The sequence below is a fragment of the Rattus norvegicus genome, chromosome 1 (genome assembly GCF_021556685.1).
Source record: "Rattus norvegicus strain SHRSP/BbbUtx chromosome 1, alternate assembly SHRSP_T2T, whole genome shotgun sequence".
In the NCBI taxonomy this organism is placed as follows: domain Eukaryota; kingdom Metazoa; phylum Chordata; class Mammalia; order Rodentia; family Muridae; genus Rattus; species Rattus norvegicus.
The window spans coordinates 80,966,957-80,985,549 of record NC_141534.1 but is presented as its reverse complement, the minus strand read 5'-3'; the positions used below and the strand labels follow the sequence as shown (position 1 = coordinate 80,985,549).

General features: G+C 38.8%; 1 protein-coding gene across 23 annotated transcripts in view; it reads left to right on the top strand.

Moving 5' to 3' along the window:
* Kir3dl1 (killer cell immunoglobulin like receptor, three Ig domains and long cytoplasmic tail 1) overlaps positions 1 to 16,962 on the top strand; it is a 43,240-nt gene extending 26,278 nt beyond the window's left edge. For 4 of the 23 annotated variants that reach the window (XM_087566803.1, XM_087566961.1, XM_087566887.1 and 1 more), the window contains 4 exons: positions 5,419 to 5,712; positions 10,960 to 11,085; positions 12,056 to 12,105; positions 12,208 to 12,369. In XM_087566803.1, coding sequence (XP_087422929.1) covers positions 5,419 to 5,712; positions 10,960 to 11,085; positions 12,056 to 12,105; positions 12,208 to 12,351 — 614 coding nt within the window. In that variant the 3' untranslated portion in view covers positions 12,352 to 12,369. Of the gene's footprint in view, positions 1 to 5,418; positions 5,713 to 10,959; positions 11,107 to 12,055; positions 12,106 to 12,207; positions 12,370 to 12,964 lie in introns of those variants that run through there. The other 19 variants (XM_087566877.1, XM_087566792.1, XM_087566952.1 and 16 more) reach the window with 13 other exon arrangements.
* The last annotated feature ends 1,631 nt before the right edge of the window (positions 16,963 to 18,593 follow it).

The following is an 18,593-nucleotide window of genomic DNA, read 5'->3' as shown; positions in this document are numbered from 1 at the left end:
CACATCCCTGGCCCAAGAGGAAACTGTATAGGGCTTCTGGGAACCAGAAGATAGGGGCACTCTAGCAGCAGGTTCCCTGCAGTCCAGACACTGACTGGACCTGAAGGGACCTGATCAACAGTTCTCTGCAACCAAATCCCGTGGGAGGGAGAGCTAAACCTTCACAGAGGCACACACACCTAGGAAGCCAGGAGAGACTACACTCTGCCCACATTTCTGACTCCAGAGGAAAACACTTAACACCCTCTGGGACCCCTGTGCACAGGAGCTCCTGGAAAAGGCAGCACAGGCCCTCCTGGTTGCCGCCCTCACTGAGAGCTCAAAAGCAGCCCCCACAACCACTTTCAGCCACGGGACCACAGGTAAGACCAACTTTTATGCTCCAAGCAGCCTGCCTGGTGGACTCAGGACACAGGCCCACAGGAACAGCTGAAGACCAGTAGAGAGGAAAAACTACACGCCCGAAAGGAGAACAGTTGTTTCCCATAACTGGCTGAAAGAAAACAGGAAAACAGTTCTACAGCACTCCTGACACACAGGCCTTTACGACAGTCTACCCACTGTCAGAAATGGCAGAACAAGGTAACACCAGAGACAACCTGATGGTGAGAGGCAAGCATAGGAACCCAAGCAACAGAAACCAAGACTCCATGGCATCATCGGAGCCCAAATCTTCAACAATAGCAAACACTGACTATCCAAACACACAAAAAAAGCAAGATCTAGATTTAAAATCAAATTTGATCATGATGCTGGAGGACTTCAAGAAAGACATGAAGAAATCCCTTAGAGAAACGCAGGAAAACATAAATAAACAAGTAGAAGCCTACAGGGAGGAGTCACAAAAATCCCTGAAAGAATTCCAAGAAAACACAATCAAACAGGTAAAGGAAATAAAAATGGAAATAGAAGCAATAAGTAAAGTACAAAGGGAAACAACCCTGGATATAGAAAACCAAAGGAAGAGACAAGGAGCCGTAGATACAGGTATCACCAACAGAATACAAGAGATAGAAGAGAGAATCTCAGGAGCAGAAGATTCCATAGAAATCATCGACACAACTGTCACAGATAATGTAAAACGGAAAAGGCTACTGGTCCAAAACATACAGGAAATCCAGGACTCAATGAGAAGATCAAACCTAAGGATAATAGGTATAGAAGAGAGTGAAGACTCACAGCTCAAAGGACCAGTAAATATCTTCAACAAAATCATAGGAGAAAACTTCCCTAACCTAAAGAAAGAGATGCCCATAAAAATAGAAGAAGCCTACAGAACTCCAAATAGATTGGACCAGAAAAGAAAATCCTCCTGTCACATAATAGTCAAAATGCCAAATACACAAAACAAAGAAAGAATATTAAAAGCAGTAAGGGAAAAAGGTCAAGTAACATATAAAGGCAGACCTATCAGAATCATACCAAACTTCTCACCAGACTATTAAAGCCAGAAGATCCTGGAGAGATGTCGTGCAAAGCCTAGGAGAACACAAATGGCAGCCCAGGTTACTGTATCCAGCAAAACTCTCAATTATCATAGATGGAGAAACCAAGATATTCTATGACAAAAGCAAATTTACACAATATCTATCTACAAACGCAGCCCTACAAAGGATAATAAATGGTAAGCCCAACATAAGGAGGCAAGCTACACCCTAAAAAAAGCAAGAAACTAATTGTCTTGGCAACAAAACAAAGCAAAGAAAAGTACACAAACATAAACTCACATCCAAATATAAATATAAGAGGAAGAAATAATCACTATTCCTTAATATCTCTCAACATCAATGGTCTCAACAACCCAATAAAAAGATATAGATTAACAAACTGGATACGCAACGAGGACCCTGCATTCTGCTGCCTACAGGAAACACACCTCAGAGACAAAGACAGACACTACCTCAGAGTGAAAGGCTGGAAAACAACTTTCCAAGCAAATGGTCTGAAGAAGCAAGCTGAAGTAGCCATTCTAATATCGAATAAAATCAATTTTCAACTAAAAGTCATCAAAAAATATAAGGAAGGACACTTCATATTCATCAAAGGAAAAGTCCACCAAGATGAACTCTCAATCCTAAATATCTATGCTTCAAATGCAAGGGCACCTACATACATAAAAGAAACGTTACGAAAACTCAAAGCATACATTGCACCACACACAATAATGGTAGGAGATTTCAACACCACACTCTCATCAATGGACAGATCATGGAAACAGAAATTAAACAGAGACATAGACAGAATAAGAGAAGTCATGAACCAAATGGACTTAACAAATATTTATACAACATTCTATCCTAAAACAAAAGGATATACCTTCTTCTCACCACCTCATGGTACTTTCTCCAAAATTGACCACATAATTGGTCATAAAACTGGCCTCAACAGATACAGAAAGATAGAAATAATCCCATGCGTCCAATCAGACCACCACAGGCTAAAGCTGGTTTCAATAACAACAAGGGAAGAATGCCCACATATACATGGAAGTTGAAAAAGGCTCTGCACAATGATAACCTGGTCAAGGAAGAAAAAATTAAAGAAATTAAAGACTTCTTAGAATGAAAATGAAGGTACAACATACCCAAACTTATAGGACACAATGAAAGCTGTGCTAAGAGGAAATGTCATAGCTCTGAGTGCCTGTAGAAAGAAACAGGAAAAGGATATATCAGCAACTTGGCAGCACACCTAAAAGCTCTAGAACAAAAAGAAGCAAATACACCCAGGAGGAGTAGAAGGCAAGAAATAAACAAACTCAGAGCTGAAATCAACCAAGTAGAAACAAAAGGACCATACAAAGAATCAACAGAACCAAAAGGTGGTTCTTTGAGAAAATAAACAGGAGGGTTGGGGATTTAGTTCAGTGGAAGAGTGCTTACCTAGCAAGCACAAGGCCCTGGGTTTGGTCCCCAGCTCTGAAAAAAAGAGAAAATAAACAGGATAGATTAACCATTACCCAGACTAAAGAGACAAGACAGAGAGTCAGGCCAAATTAACAAAATCAGAAATGAAAAGGGAGACATAACTACAGATTCAGAGGAAATTTGAAATATCATCAGATACTACTACAAAAGCCTATATTCAACAGAACTTGAAAATCTTCAGGAAATGGACAATTTCCTAGACACATACCAGGTACTGAAGTTAAATCAGGAAGAGATACACCATTTAAACAACCCCATAATTCCTAACAAAATAGAAGCAGTCACAAAGGTCTCCCAACCAAAAAGAGCCCAGGTCCAGACGGCATCAGAGCAGAATTCTATCAGACCTTCATAGAAGACGTCATACCAATACTATCCAAACTATTCCACAAAATTGAAACAGATGGAGCGCTACCGAATTCCTTCTATGAAGCCACAATTACTCTTATACCTAAACCACACAAAGACCCAACAAAGAAAGAGAACTTCAGACCAATTTCCCTTATGAAAATCGATGCAAAAATATTCAATAAAATTCTGGCAAACCAAATCCAAGAGCACATCAAAACAATCATCCACCATGATCAAGTAGGCATCATTCCAGGCATGCAGGGATGGTTTAATATACAGAAAACCATCAATGTAATCCATTCCATAAACAAACTGAAAGAACAAAACCACAGGATCATTTCATTAGATGCTGAGAAAGCATTTGACAAAATTCAACACCCCTTCATGATAAAAGTCCTGGAAAGAATAGAAATTCAAGGCCCATACCTAAACATAGTAAAAGCCATATACAGCAAACCAGTAGCTAACATTAAACTCAATGGAAAGAAACTTGAAGCATTCCCACTATAATCGGGGACTAGACAAGGCTAACCACTCTCTCCCTACTTACTCAATATAGTTCATGAAGTTCTAGCCAGAGCAATAAGACAAAAAAAGGAAAACAACGGGATACAAATTGGAAAAGAAGAAGTCAAAATGTCACCATTTGCAGGTGATATGATAGTATATTTAAGTGATCCCAAAAGTTCCACCAGAGAACTACTAAAGCTGATAAACAACTTCAGCAAAGTGGCTGGGTATAAAATTAACTGAAATAAATCAGTAGCCTTCCTCTACACAAAAGAGAAACAGGTTGAGAAATAAATTAGGGAAATGACACCCTTCATAATACTCTGAAATAATATAAAATATCTCGGTGTGACGTTAACCAAACAAGTGAAAGATCTGTATGGTACAAACTTCAAGCCTCTGAAGAAAGAAATTGAAGAAGACCTCAGAAGATGGAAAGATCTCACATGTTCATGGACTGGCAGGATTAATATAGTAAAAATGGCCATTTTATCAAAAGCAATCTACAGATTCAATGCAATCGCCATCAAAATACCAATCCAATTCTTCAAAGAGTTAGACAAAACAATTTGCAAATTCATCTAGAATAACAAAAAACCCAGGAAAGCTAAAACTATGCTCAACAATAAACGAACTTCTGGGGGAATCACTATCCCTGAACTCAAGCAGTATTACAGAGCAATAGTGATAAAAACTGCATGGTATTGGTACGGAGACAGACAAATAGACCAGTGGAATAGAATTGAAGATGCAGAAATAAACCCGCACACCTATGGTAACTTGATTTTTGACAAAGGAGCAAAAACCATCCAATGGAAAAAAGATACCATTTTCAACAAATGGTGCTGGTTCACGTAGAGGTCAGCATGTAGAAGAATGCAGATCGATCCATGCTTATCACCCTGTACAAAGCTTAAGACCAAGTGGATCAAGGACCTCCACATCAGACCAGATACACCCAAACTATTAGAAGAAAAATTGGGGAAACATCTCGAACACATGGGCACTGGAGAAAATTTCCTGAACAAAACACCAATGGCTTATGCTCTAAGATCAAGAATCAACAAATGGGATCTCATAAAACTTCTAAGCTTCTGTAAGGCAAAGGACACTGTGGTTAGGACAAAACTGCAACCAACAGATTGGGAAAAGACCTTTACAAATCCTACAACTGATAGAGGGCTTATATCCAAAATGTACAAAGAACTCCAGAAGTTAGACCGCAGGGAGACAAGTAACCCTATTAAAAATGGGGTTCAGAGATAAACAAAGAATTCTCCAGAGAGTGCATGGATAACATAAATTAGACTTTTTATTTTATAATTTTCCCTTTTTACTTTATTTTTATTTTTCTTTCATATTTTTGGAGAGGGAGGTCAAAAGATTAGGGACATTAATATAGAAGGACTGGGAGACGAATGTGGTGTGGCTACATGATATGAAATTCCCAAAGGAAAAATAATTTTAAAGATTGAGAAAGAACATAAAGTAGAGGTAAGGGTGTAAGAGGAACTGGGGGAGAAAAGAATGCCATAAAATATACCTTATGAATTTATCAAAGCATAAAAAAGTACTCTATGTTAAAAAAGAAAAAAGATACAGGCCTTCTCAGTGTCTCTGCATCTTTCAGGTGAATACAAGAAACCTTCTCTGTCGTCTGTGATGAGCCCTGTACTGGTGTCAGAACAGAACATGACCCTGTCCTGCATCTCTAACCATCAGTTTGAAATGTTCCATCTGTCCAGAGAAGGGGTGCCTCAAGGAAAAGGGATACCTGCAATGCAGAGCCACAGTGGTAAATTTGAAGCCAAATTCCTTCTTAGTCCTGTGATCCAAAAAGGGAACTATAGATGCTATGGCTCTTTCAAAAACTCTTCCCATGTGTGGTCATCTCCAAGTGACCCCTTGTACCTTCCTGCCAAAGGTAAGAAAGCCTCATAAATAATTCATGTCCTAAAACTAATGAAATGCTAAGGCTAGGGCGTTCCTGAGAACCATCCTACTGATGGCGGAAGGTACACACACACACACACACACACACACACACACACACACACACGCCAAAAATGAACTCGGCAATATTTACATATGTGTGTACACAAACAGATACACCTATAACAATTATAATCAAAGAAAAAGACACTATCAACTTAAGAGTATTGGAATGTTAAAAAGAAACCTTTGAGAAAGGGTAAAAGGAAGACATTGAGGAAAGAAAAAAGAATGGCAAAGAGATATAATTATATTTCCATTAAAAACTTTTAAGAAGGAGATGAAGTTTAAGTGAAGGTATTACAAAATCATAGACAGGAAACTTGCCAATGAATCCTTATCTTGTTCACCAGACACATTGAGTTTTTTCTGTGTATCCAGGCAGATGTAGGAAGGAGTTAGGACAGACATTTGAGGGATTAGATTGGGATCTGCTTGGACAGATCTGAGATGGTGAAGCACTTCTGATCTCTCCTCACATAGATCTCTTCACAGTATTCCTATTGTCTCAGCACAATTTGAAATCTAAGGAGCCACCTCCTTTTAGCAAACCACATATACACATCCTATAACTTTAAGTGCTCAGCACTGAGTAGTGAAATAGGCATTGTTTACTGTCCATACCCAAAGAACGTTTCATAAGAGGATGACAGACAGCATTACTGATCAACTCTTGTTTCACCTTCTGTCCCATTTCTAATAAATTTATCAGGAAATTGCCCTTCATGCACAGAAGTAGATTCCAAAAACAGGAAGTAAATGATTTCTCTTCTCTCATGTAGAAACATGGGGCCAAAACCTCTTTGGGTTCATGTTTTGGCTCATCTACCTCCAGGCTCTGTAGTCTTAACCTCATCATCTCCATTTTCTGATTCTTAAACTCTGAAATATCAAAGGTTGTTTATGAACAGTATGGAACTTCTAGGGACTACTCATGTCTCACTTCTCCTCCTAAAATCTACTGTTTTTCCTAAAACAATGGATCTCCTGAAGAGGAAGTGATAGGTGTTGTTGTAAAATTATATTATGAGATTGTCTTCTACCCCCACTACCTCCAGCACTGCAGTGCTCCAAGATATCTCCTAGATATCTTGCCAGAAAGACAAATCCTAAATCCATGGTAGCCGAGTGTTTCTAGCCCCCACACAATCTCTTAAACTTAGCTACATGAAAGAACACACAACACAATTACCTCTGAACCAATTGATAAGATATAATTGCCCACCTAATCATACAAAATGCTATACACAGCCATCCCTTAAGAATATTCACAACAACCTGTAAATACACAGAGTAGAATCTTAATGTCAGCCTCCATTTTCTCTCCAGGACTTCTCTTGCAATCTCCTCCAATCCAGTCTCCTCCTCTTTCCTCAAACTTTTGTCCCACCCATCCTTCCTTCTCATCCAATGACAGGCCTCATTCTATCCTGTACCAGCCTTCACTTGTATGACAATCCTACTTTTCACCCTTTTTGTCTAATTAAAAAAAACTTTTCTTTCAAATGGAAGCTTAACACAACTATTATCATTTTGTAAGTAAAAGCATAAAATATATCTAACACCCAATCTAACACTTTATCAGTTAAACAGAAAATTTAGTTATCCATTCCAGCTAAAGAAAGGCTTAAAATCCATGTTATATCCTGGATAGCTTGTATACTATCTGATAACTATCTAATAAAATATGTATTTTTAGACTTAAAAAGGCTAATAGGCTATAAAGCCTCCGCCAGAAATCTGAGAATGACCAATTCTCTATAAACATAAGAAGCCTAACACAGCTTCCAAAACTGAAAGGTTGTAGATACAAATCTCCACTAGCATAGTCATCTGTAGGCAAAATGTGAGCTCAAGTCTTCAGCCTTCTGGCCCAAAATCAACTGACAGACTCTGGAAATGCAGAAATCTTGAAGGGCTGATAATTCTGGCTTGGCAAAATTATCAGTAGCCTATTCTGCATAAGGTGTCCCATTTGGAAAGTATTAGTCTGCAGATGAAACAGGCAGTTTCTGTCCAGTGGCTGCCTAGCCACAAAGTATTGCCTCACCTGGAGGTAGAGATGTTCAATTTGTTCATTTAATCAGCCAAAGGGGAACGGTTAGGAGCAGATATGTCTCAGCCAAAGATAAATAACTTTACATCTCATATTTTGTGGATTATTGAAGTTTTGAAAACCATCTATCTATATAAGGTAATCTGTACCGTTGCCCATTAGCTATCTTATTATCTTGAATGTGTTCTAACAAACTTAGAGCTATGAATTTGCTATTTGACCCTTAACTCGCATGTGTAATCAACTCAAAAGTTTGTAACGGCATCAATAGAAGGACTGGCTCTAAACTTTGTACTTTTAAATTTTTTAACAAATAAATTCTATATCAAAGCCATGATATGATTTTAGCTTAGTTATCAAATGAGATTATAACTATACAACTCAATCTAGCTAATTCCTCCCAGTTAAATTACAACCATTTCTAGATTTCTCATAAAACAACCTTAGAATAACCACTCTCAACCCCCCGAAAAGTCCAGAGAATTGGGGTGGTGACTCTTCTATAACTTCTTCAAGCTGTACATGGGTGTTGAAATATCCTTGTGGGTAGGGCATAGGAAGAATGAAGCAAACACTGTAGCTGGATGTGTCCTGACTGGACCCAGCTGTAAGTCCTTGAGATCAGGAATCCAAGTAGGCACACTCTAGAAAATAAGGCTCTCAAGACAAAACTTTAGAATCGAGATATCTTTTTGTTTGATTCTCTTGAATCTAGTTTTTCAGGTTATCTCCCTCTCTCAAATCTGATCAATATGACTCTGTGAGGTTACCAAAGCCTAATCACACTTTTTAATAACACAAAACAAAACCTTTTCCCCAGAATACTGTGTTCCTTAGTCTGTAACAAGAAAAGCTTGTGTCTTGCACTCTCTCCCAGAGTAATAATATAACCATAAAACTCAAAGTCACAACCATTATGAAGATTAAACAATTTTTAAAAGAGGAAGTAAGCTAAACAATAGTGTATGAGCCTGCTAGGCTTTTGTAATCTGTCATATCAGGAAATTAGCCCAAAATTCCCGTGGAGCCCATGCTAAGAGAATCTGAGCTTCCTGTTATGGTAAATATGAAAAATATCCATGAACCCTTGCTAACCAGCATCAACAAGCCATATGGCCTTTAGCAGGGTAATTCATAAAACAAACTAAGCACCTTCTATCAATTTTAATATCAATAAGCAACTTATCAAACCAGGACTTTAGCCCAAAATATATCAGTCTGTCAAGCTCTCTGCCTGGAGCCACAGATTTTTATTTAACCTTAATACCCACTCTATATGATCTGTTAATCTCTCTACCTAGAGTCACAGATTTTTATTTAACCTTAATAACTTGTAAATATCACAATTCTCTACTTGAAATCAGTGACTAATTCTCCCTATCTAAGTTCCAAACCATGGGTGAAAATCCCTACATGATTCGGATAATCTCTGTACTCGCTTCATAAAAACAAACTTAAATCAACTTTTAATAATACCTGTCCTTAAGAAGTAGCTTGTCTAACTAGGATTTCAACCCAAAATTTCTGTGGAGTCCACATTAGAAGGAATATGAGTATCCTGAAAGACTTTCTAAACAACTTTCTTTAAAAAGCAGCTTTTAATCTCTAACTCTCTGAGCTGCCATTACTTATCACAGAGCAGGGGACCTGCTAGGTCTTTTCTTTGTTTAAGGTTCCCTTCCTTGGGCCATCATATGATTCAACATGGCACTGGCCCCCTTCTTACTTAGAAAATAAAACTTTCTCTCAACTCAGGATTACTAGTGGATTCTCACCAATCATGCTAGTTCGCTATCTGTTGTAAAATTGTATTATGAGGCTGTCATTTACCCCTACTAGATCCGGCACTGCAATGCTCTAAGATATCTGGTAGATATCTTGCTAGAAACACACATTCCAACTCCATGGTGGCCCAGTGTCTCTCTTCCCCACACATTCTCTTAAACTTAAATAGCTACATGAAAGAACACACAACACGATTACCTCTCAACCAATTGATAAGATATAATTGTCCACCTAATCATACAAAACCCTATACACACTCATCCCTTAAGAATATTCATAACAACCTGTAAATACACAGAGTGGAATCTTAATGTCAGCCTCCATGTTCTCTCGGTGACTTCTATTGCAGTCTCCTCTGATACAGTATCCTCCTCTTTCCTCAAACTTTTCTCCTGCCCATCCTTCCTTCTCATCCAATGACAGGCCTCATTCTTGTACCTGCCTTTACTTGTATGACAATCCTACAGATAGGACCTTATAAAAAGAAATAGACAGAAAGAATGTTTTATAAAAATTCAACCTATGGTAGAATAGACTTTATTTCACTTCTCTCCTTAAAGAGAATTAAATATTTGTTTCAACAGTTTTGTAGATGTAAACTAACTGACTAATATTACCAATCTCAATTAAGATACTGAACACATGCCCTGCACTGCCTGTCCTACAGTTTTTTGCCCCTGGGTATAATGACCTTATATTCTTTAGGTAGAAGGAAGAATGCTCAGTTTACATGTAACAATATTCCTACCTAAAATTATCACTTCTCCAAACATTTAGCAATTGCCCATCACTTCTTTGGTAAGGATGTGAATCTCATGTCCAACTCCTCTCTCCATGCTGCAGTTTTATCTAGATTGAACTTGCATTGGTCTTGGTCACTGTCACACCTTTCTATGAAGTTCATAAATGCAACTACCTTGCTGTGTCTAGAAAAGAGTTTCCTTGTTTCATGGCCTTTTTTGCAATCTCATCTTCTATATCTTATGGTCTCTGAGTGAAGATGTGATATAAACATCTCATTTAGGGTCAAGAATTCTATAGTCCCTCATTCTCCGCAACATTTCCAGTTGTGGATATCTGTATAAATAACATTCTGTCACAAATACAAGCACTTATGCTTAGAGTTGAGAAATACATTAATATGAGTCTAAGCATAAGTCACTAAGAGTCAGTTTAATAGATAACCAATTAGCAGAGTAAGAGTAGTAGGTTCTCCATCAAGTCCATTATCCTAAAGAAATATTATATTAATTATCCAAAAATTAATAAATATTATGCAATGTAAGAAAATGGTGATCTTAACATTTACTTCTTAATTGGGTTCACATTTTTCTCCAGATAACCTCAAGAACCTGCACATTCAAATTGGGCTCTTAGTGACCATGGTCCTTGTCATCGTCGTCATCATCATCATCATCATCATCATCATCATCATCATTTATTATTATTACTTTTCCAAAAAGAGTAAGTCTCAGAAACAAGCAGGTGGGTGTCATCTGTGTATTATGATTAAAAAAATAGTGGAGGAATACTGGTGTATATTTTCCCTTACACGAGAACATTAGTACAAGACAAGGAACATTAAGATGGGGCTTTGTAGAGCTGAAGGGGCTTGCAACTCCATTTGAACAACAATGCCAACTAACCAGAGCTTCCAAGGACTAAACCACTATCCAAAGACTATACATGGGCTGACCCAGGGCTCCAACTGAATATGCAACAGAGAGTAGCCTTGTTGGAACACCAGTAGAAGGAGAAGCCCTTGGTCCTGCCAAGGTTGGACTCCAAGTTCAGGGGAATGTTGAGGGGTGGTAAGGGAGGTGGATGGGGGGAACACTCATATGGGTGAGGGGGTGGGAATGCAGGCTTATGGACAGGAAACCGGGAAAGGGAATAACATTTGAAATTTAAGTAAAGAAATATATCTAATAATTTTTTAAAAAAAGACAGGGCTTTCTAGAGAGAGCAACAGAGATCCTGGACTTTTTCTCAGCTCTTAGAACACAGACTAAAATCTCAGTGCATCTTCCGCAACTTCATATTCAAAGCATGAAGTGTTATATCAGGAAATTCGTGTGTGTGTGTGTGTGTGTGTGTGTGTGTGTGTGTGTGTGCCAGAAAGAAAGAGAGGCAAAGACAGAGATAGACAGAGAAAGAGACAGAGAGACAGAGAGAGAGAGAGACACAGAGACAGAGATGATTGGATGAAAAGGGAAATGGAGGGAGAGAGAATGTAGTAAAGAAAGAATTGTGAGGATGGAGCATGTGTAGGATGGAGCTCTGAACAAAGAGAGGCACATTTCTGAGTCTGTTTTGTGGTAGGTAATGAGCCATGGATTTTACCACATGTACCTTAGCACATTAGATTTGAAATGAGAATGCTGGAGTACTTCACTATTTCTTTTTTAATTTCTCCTGTCTCCTAAATATACAGGCAGCATTTTAGAACAAGAGTCTGAAGTTAAAGCAACAATAAACAGACAGGTAGGTCTTCCTGAGCATGCTATCTTCTACCCAGTCTAATATCCCCTCATACTCTGCAATAATATATGCATACAACATCATATGATATTTACCTCTTTCTAGGATCCTGAAAGACAAGAAGAGCATAAGGTGACATACATAGAATTTGAGCAGAGGATCTTCAACAAAAACTTAATGCCTCCTATTTCCCAGAGTCCCAAGGAGTTTTCTATAGATACTGTTGTGTACACAGAAGTTATGATATGATAAACTGAGATCAAAGAATATCTTCGCCCTGTGAGTTCTCAAAGAAAGATCCAAGGAAGTCTTTTTCAGAAAACAAAGCCCATTCATCAACAAAGACTGTTTGATGCAGTGAAATAAGAGCTGGAATATGAAGGCAGAGGTCTTTAACTTTGGGATTATCCTTCATTATTCCAATACAGTTCTTAATGTAGCACGCCTTTGCATAAAAAGACTATGGTCTTCACTGACTACTGGACAGTGAAAAAGTCTACTGATTAGTCCATGGTTCTCTACTTTTTTCATTGTTGCAGACCTCTACAATCTAACCAGCTATGTTTTCTAGAGCTCCTTGAAGCTGTACTCTGTCTTACAATTACATACCAACAAAAGGCTCGTTCTTTTTATTACTATATATTACCAATATATAATAATGTTGTACATCATAAGGGTTCTCATAGTAATCTTATTTGTTTGTATGTATGGATAGATAGATATATAGATATATAGATAGAGATTGATAGATATTTTTCACACCCAGTTACCCTACCTTGACTCTCTACCACTCCTGTTAACATCTGCACGGAAGCCTAATTTTAACACTGAGCCTTAACATATGCTGTTCTGTGTTTGCCAGGTGCTACCTGTTAAAGTCTTCTACCAGGAGCATGTACTCAAAATCCAAGAGGTCACATAAGACACAAAACTCCAAGAAGAAACCTTACTGAATGTAAAGACTCAATAGCCACTAGAACCTAATATCACTTAGGCCAAAAGAAAAAAGGAGAAACAAAACCAAGGGAAAAACATCAAAAACACCCATTTAATAAAGATAAACTCAGAAATCAGCACCTAAACCTTTAATAACCGCCAAGCCCAGATGACTGGAAGACAAAGTAAGAACACAATTAATAACATCCAGGGCAATATAGCACCACCAGAGCCCATATATCCTACTCTACAGCAGACCCTGGATAGTCCAACACAGCAGAACCAGATGAAAATGGCCTTAAATACAATCTTATGAAGATGATAAAGACGTTTAAAGAGGAAATAAATCCCTTAAAGAAATACAAAATTATAATCAAATAGGTGAAGGAAATGGGGAAAAGTTTAAGATCTGAAAACAGAAAGAGCAGTCATAAAGAAAACACAAACTGATGGAATCCTGAATATCAAAAGCTAGGTATGTGAACAGAAACTACAGGTGCAAGAATCACCAACAGAATACAAGATATGGAAGAGAGAATCTCAGGAATAGAAGATTTTATAGAAGAAATTAATATATCAGTCAAAGAAATTCCCACCCCAAGTCAAGGATGTATTGTCAAATGATAGGAATTAGGAGAGGAAGAGTTGGGTTTAGAATATTCTTTTTATGTCTTCACTGTGTTTTTATTGTTTCCCTAACTCCATGGTTACTCTAAAAAGTCAAAAACAAAAAACAAAAAACAAAAACCCATGTTGTAAACTCAAATCTTACTTGACATCACATAAACAAGTAATCCTGTAACAAGGGCAGGCTTGCTGCAGCCTCCACCTCCTTCCACATCAAATGCTCTCTCCTTCTATCCCAAATCTCCACAGAACTCCAGAGAAGCCTCCCACATTCATATTCTCCAGCAGTTCTGCTAGAAGCCCGTGCTTTGTACATTAATTTATATTATTATTTTAGAACTTTTTATAGTGTTATTAATTTTGTTTGCACCTACACAGGGGGCCAGAAGTGGGGGCACATTTCAGTGCAGCTCCTTTCCTCCCACCATTAAGAGCGAGCAAGCTGATGTAGCAGGCAAAGGCCTGTGCCAAGTCTGTCAGCCTAGCTCTATCCCTGGGTTCCACATGATGGAAGAATACTTACTCAACTATGTTATATTCTCTTGCATTTTGATTGTGAGCATAGACTTTAACAGCTGTGTCATCCCACCAGCTCTCTCATGTTATTCTCTTAGGACACACACATATCCACCCACACCCACAAACAGGCACACACAGACAGGGTTTAGAATATTAATACTATTAAAATGGCCATACATCCAAGAGTAGATGAGCGTCACAAATTTAAATTTGTGAATTAAAAGAAAAGAGAGAGAACAAAAGTTAGTTGATATATTCAGGAGGAGTTGGGCCAGGGGCTGAATATGATCAAAGCACATTGGGTACAATTCTTAAATATCCAATAAAAATGAAACAAAAATCCAGATGGTAAATGGTTTTGTCATCTGTAGTTTCTCACATGGAATTCTGAGAATACATATAGGATGAAATATACATGCAAGTAATGGTAAGGAGGACCCTATAAGAATGCCCTGGGGTTTATAACTGTAAAATGTGAAATGGACAGCATTTCATATGTCATGATGCACTGTGAAGGGTGAATGTACTGATCCCACTCTATTGTCATTCTGCAGTTTTCCTGACTTTGGCAGACTGGATGACAGTGAACCCTAATTTTTATTTCTTAAAAATCACTTGTAAATAATTCTCTTTTCAAGTGACTTGCACATAAATGTTCCATCTCACTAGCCTTATGTCACTAACAGAAAACAATGAACCAAGTCCAAAGGGCTAATTTGACATAGATACTAGTGCTTAGTTCATCTGCTTTGCAATGCATGCAAATATAACACCTTTAAAACAATAACTAAATTCCATAAGGAAAAAAATGTGGAATCCAGACCATTCCCTTACATGTAGTATTTGTATAAAATCTTCCCTTCTGATTGCTTTCTCCCTTTTTCAGTCCCCAATTACCTCCTGTTCAAGAGAAACAGAAATTCAAGGAGCATTTCATTGTTCCTGGGAAGGAAGTCAAATTTACTCTCCTGTTTACTTACAGGTCTCTGGTGCACAAATTAGAAATGAGTAGTACAAAAACCATGATATATTCTACAAACCCAGAGATGCTAAATAACAAGAAGGTCTCAAGTATGGAATATATGAATCACACTGTGAAAGGGAAATAGAATAGATATAGTGGGTGGGTGGGGTGAGGGTTCTGGTTGGAGAGTGGTGATGGGAACTGGGGTGGGGGGATTTGGGAATGAAAGGTGAAAATAGATAAAACTGGAATTGGAGTGTGTCTCTGTGATGATCTTGAAATGTAGTACGGACCCGCGGATCCCGGCCCGCAGCAGCTCTCTGCTCCCAAACCCCGTGGGAGAGAGACCTCACGGCCTGGTCAGGTGGGCACTCCCGAGGATGCAGAGCGGAGGAGACCACCAACACTGCCCACCCCTGCCCACATCCCTGCCCCAAGAGGAAACTGTATAAGGCCTCTGGGTTCCCGTACGGGAGGGCCCAGGAGCGACAGGACCCCTGCGCCTGAGACACCGCCGGAACCTGAAGGAAACAGACCAGATAAACAGTTCTCTGCACCCAAATCCCATGGGAGCGAGAGATATACCTACAGAGAGGCAGACAAGCCTGGGAAACCAGGCACTCTGCACTCTGCACACACATCTCCGACGCCAGAGGAAAACACCAAACGCCATCTGGAACCCTAGTGCACAGGAGCTCCCGGAAAGGGCGGCGCATATCTTTCTGGTTGCTGCCGCCTCAGAGAGCTCCTGGGCAGCACCCCGTGAGCAAACTTCAGCCTCGGGACCACAGGTAAGACGAACTTTTCTGCTGCAAGTGACCTGCCTGGTGAACTTGAGACACAGGCCCACAGGAACAGCTGAAGATCTATAGACAGGAAAAACTACACGCCCGAAAGCAGAACACTCTGTCCCCATAACTGGCTGAAAGAAAACAGGAAAACAGGTCTACAGCACTCCTGGCACACAGGCTTATAGGACAGTCTAGCCACTGTCAGAAATAGCAGAACAAAGTAACACTAGAGATAATCTGATGGCGAGAGGCAAGCGCAGGAACGCAAGCAACAGAAACCAAGACTACATGGCATCATCGGAGCCCAATTCTCCCACCAAAATAAACATGGAATATCCAAACACACTAGAAAAGCAAGATCTAGTTTCAAAACCATATTTGATCGTGATGCTGGAGGACTTCAAGAAAGACGTGAAGGACTCCATTAGAGAACGAGTAGAAGCCTACAGAGAGGAATCGCAAAAATGCCTGAAAGAATTCCAGGAAAACATAAATAAACAGGTAGAAACCCATAGAGAGGAGACACAAAAATCCCTGAAAGAATTCCAGGAAAACACAATCAAACAGTTGAAGGAATTAAAAATGGAAATAGAAGCAATCAAGAAAGAACACATAGAAACAACCCTGGATATAGCAAATCAAAAGAAGAGACAAGGAGCTGTAGATACAAGCTTCACCAACAGAATACAAGAGATAGAAGAGAGAATCTCGGGAGCAGAAGATTCCATAGAAATCATTGACTCAACTGTCAAAGATAATGTAAAGCTGAAAAAGCTACTGGTACAAAACATACAGGAAATCCAGGACTCAATGAGAAGATCAAACCTAAGGATAATAGGTATAGAATAGAGTGAAGAATCCCAGCTCAAAGGACCAGTAAATATCTTCAACAAAATCATACAAGAAAACTTCCCTAACCTAAAAAAAGAGATACCCATAGGCATACAAGAAGCCTACAGAACGCCAAATAGATTGGACCAGAAAAGAAACACCGTCACATAATAGTGAAAACACCAAACGCACAAAATAAAGAAAGAATATTAAAAGCAGTAAGGGAAAAAGGTCAAGTAACATATAAAGGCAGACCTATCAGAATCACACCAGACTTTTCACCAGAAACTATGAAGGCCAGAAGGTCCTGGAGAGATGTCATACAGACCCTAAGAGAACACAAATGCCAGCCCAGGTTACTGTATCCTGCAAAACTCTCAATTATCATAGATGGAGAAACCACGATATTCCATGACAAAACCAAATTTACACAATATCTTTCTACAAATCCAGCACTACAAAGGATAATAAAGGGTAAAGCCCAACATAAGGAGGCAAGCTATACCTAGAAGAAGCAAGAAACTAATCGTCTTGGCAACAAAACAAAGAGAATGAAAGCACACAAACATAACCTCACATCCAAATATGAATATAAGAGGAAGCAATAATCACTATTCCTTAATATCTCTCAACATCAATGGTCTCAACTCACCAATACAAAGACATAGATTAACAAACTGTATACGCAACGAGGACCCTGCATTCTGCTGCCTACAGGAAACACACCTCAGAGACAAAGACAGACACTACCTCAGAGTGAAAGGCTGGAAAACAACTTTCCAAGCAAATGGTCAGAAGAAGCAAGCTGGAGTAGCCATTCTAATATCAAATAAAATCAATTTTCAATTAAAAGTCATCAAAAAAGATAAGGAAGGACACTTCATATTCATCAAAGGAAAAATACACCAAGATGAACTCTCAATCCTCAATATCTATGCCCCAAATACAAGGGCACCTACATACATAAAAGAATCCTTACTAAAGCTGAAAACACACATTGCACCTCACACAATAATAGTAGGAGATTTCAACACACCACTCTCATCAATGGACAGATCATGGAAACAGAAATTAAACAGAGATGTAGACAGACTAAGAGAAGTCATGAGCCAAATGGACTTAACGGATATTTATAGAACATTCTATCCTAAAGCAAAAGGATATACCTTCTTCTCAGCTCCTCATGTTACTTTCTCCAAAATTGACCATATAGTCGGTCAAAAAACGGGCCTCAACAGGTACAGGAAGATTGAAATAATCCCATGCGTGCTATCAGACCACCACGGCCTAAAACTGGTCTTCAATAACAATAAGGGAAGAATGCCCACATATACGTGGAATGCTCTACTCAATGATAACCTAGTCAAGGAAGAAATAAAGAAAGAAATTAAAAACGTTTTAGAATTTAATGAAAATGAAGGTAAAACATACCCAAACTTATGGGACACAATGAAAGCTAAGAGGAAAACTCATAGCGCTGTGTGCCTGCAGAAAGAAACAGGAAAGAGCATATGTCAACAGCTTGACAGCACACCTAAAAGCTCTAGAGCAAAAAGAAGCAAATACACCCAGGAGGAGTAGAAGGCAGGAAATAATCAAACTCAGAGCTGAAATCAACCAAGTAGAAACAAAAAGGACTATAGAAAGAATCAACAGAACCAAAAGTTGGTTCTTTGAGAAAATCAACAAGATAGTAAACCCTTAGCCAGACTATCGAGAGGACCCACAGAGTGTGTCCAAATTAACAAAATCAGAAATGAAAAGGGAGACATAACTACAGATTCAGAGGAAATTCAAAAAATCATCAGATCTTACTATAAAAG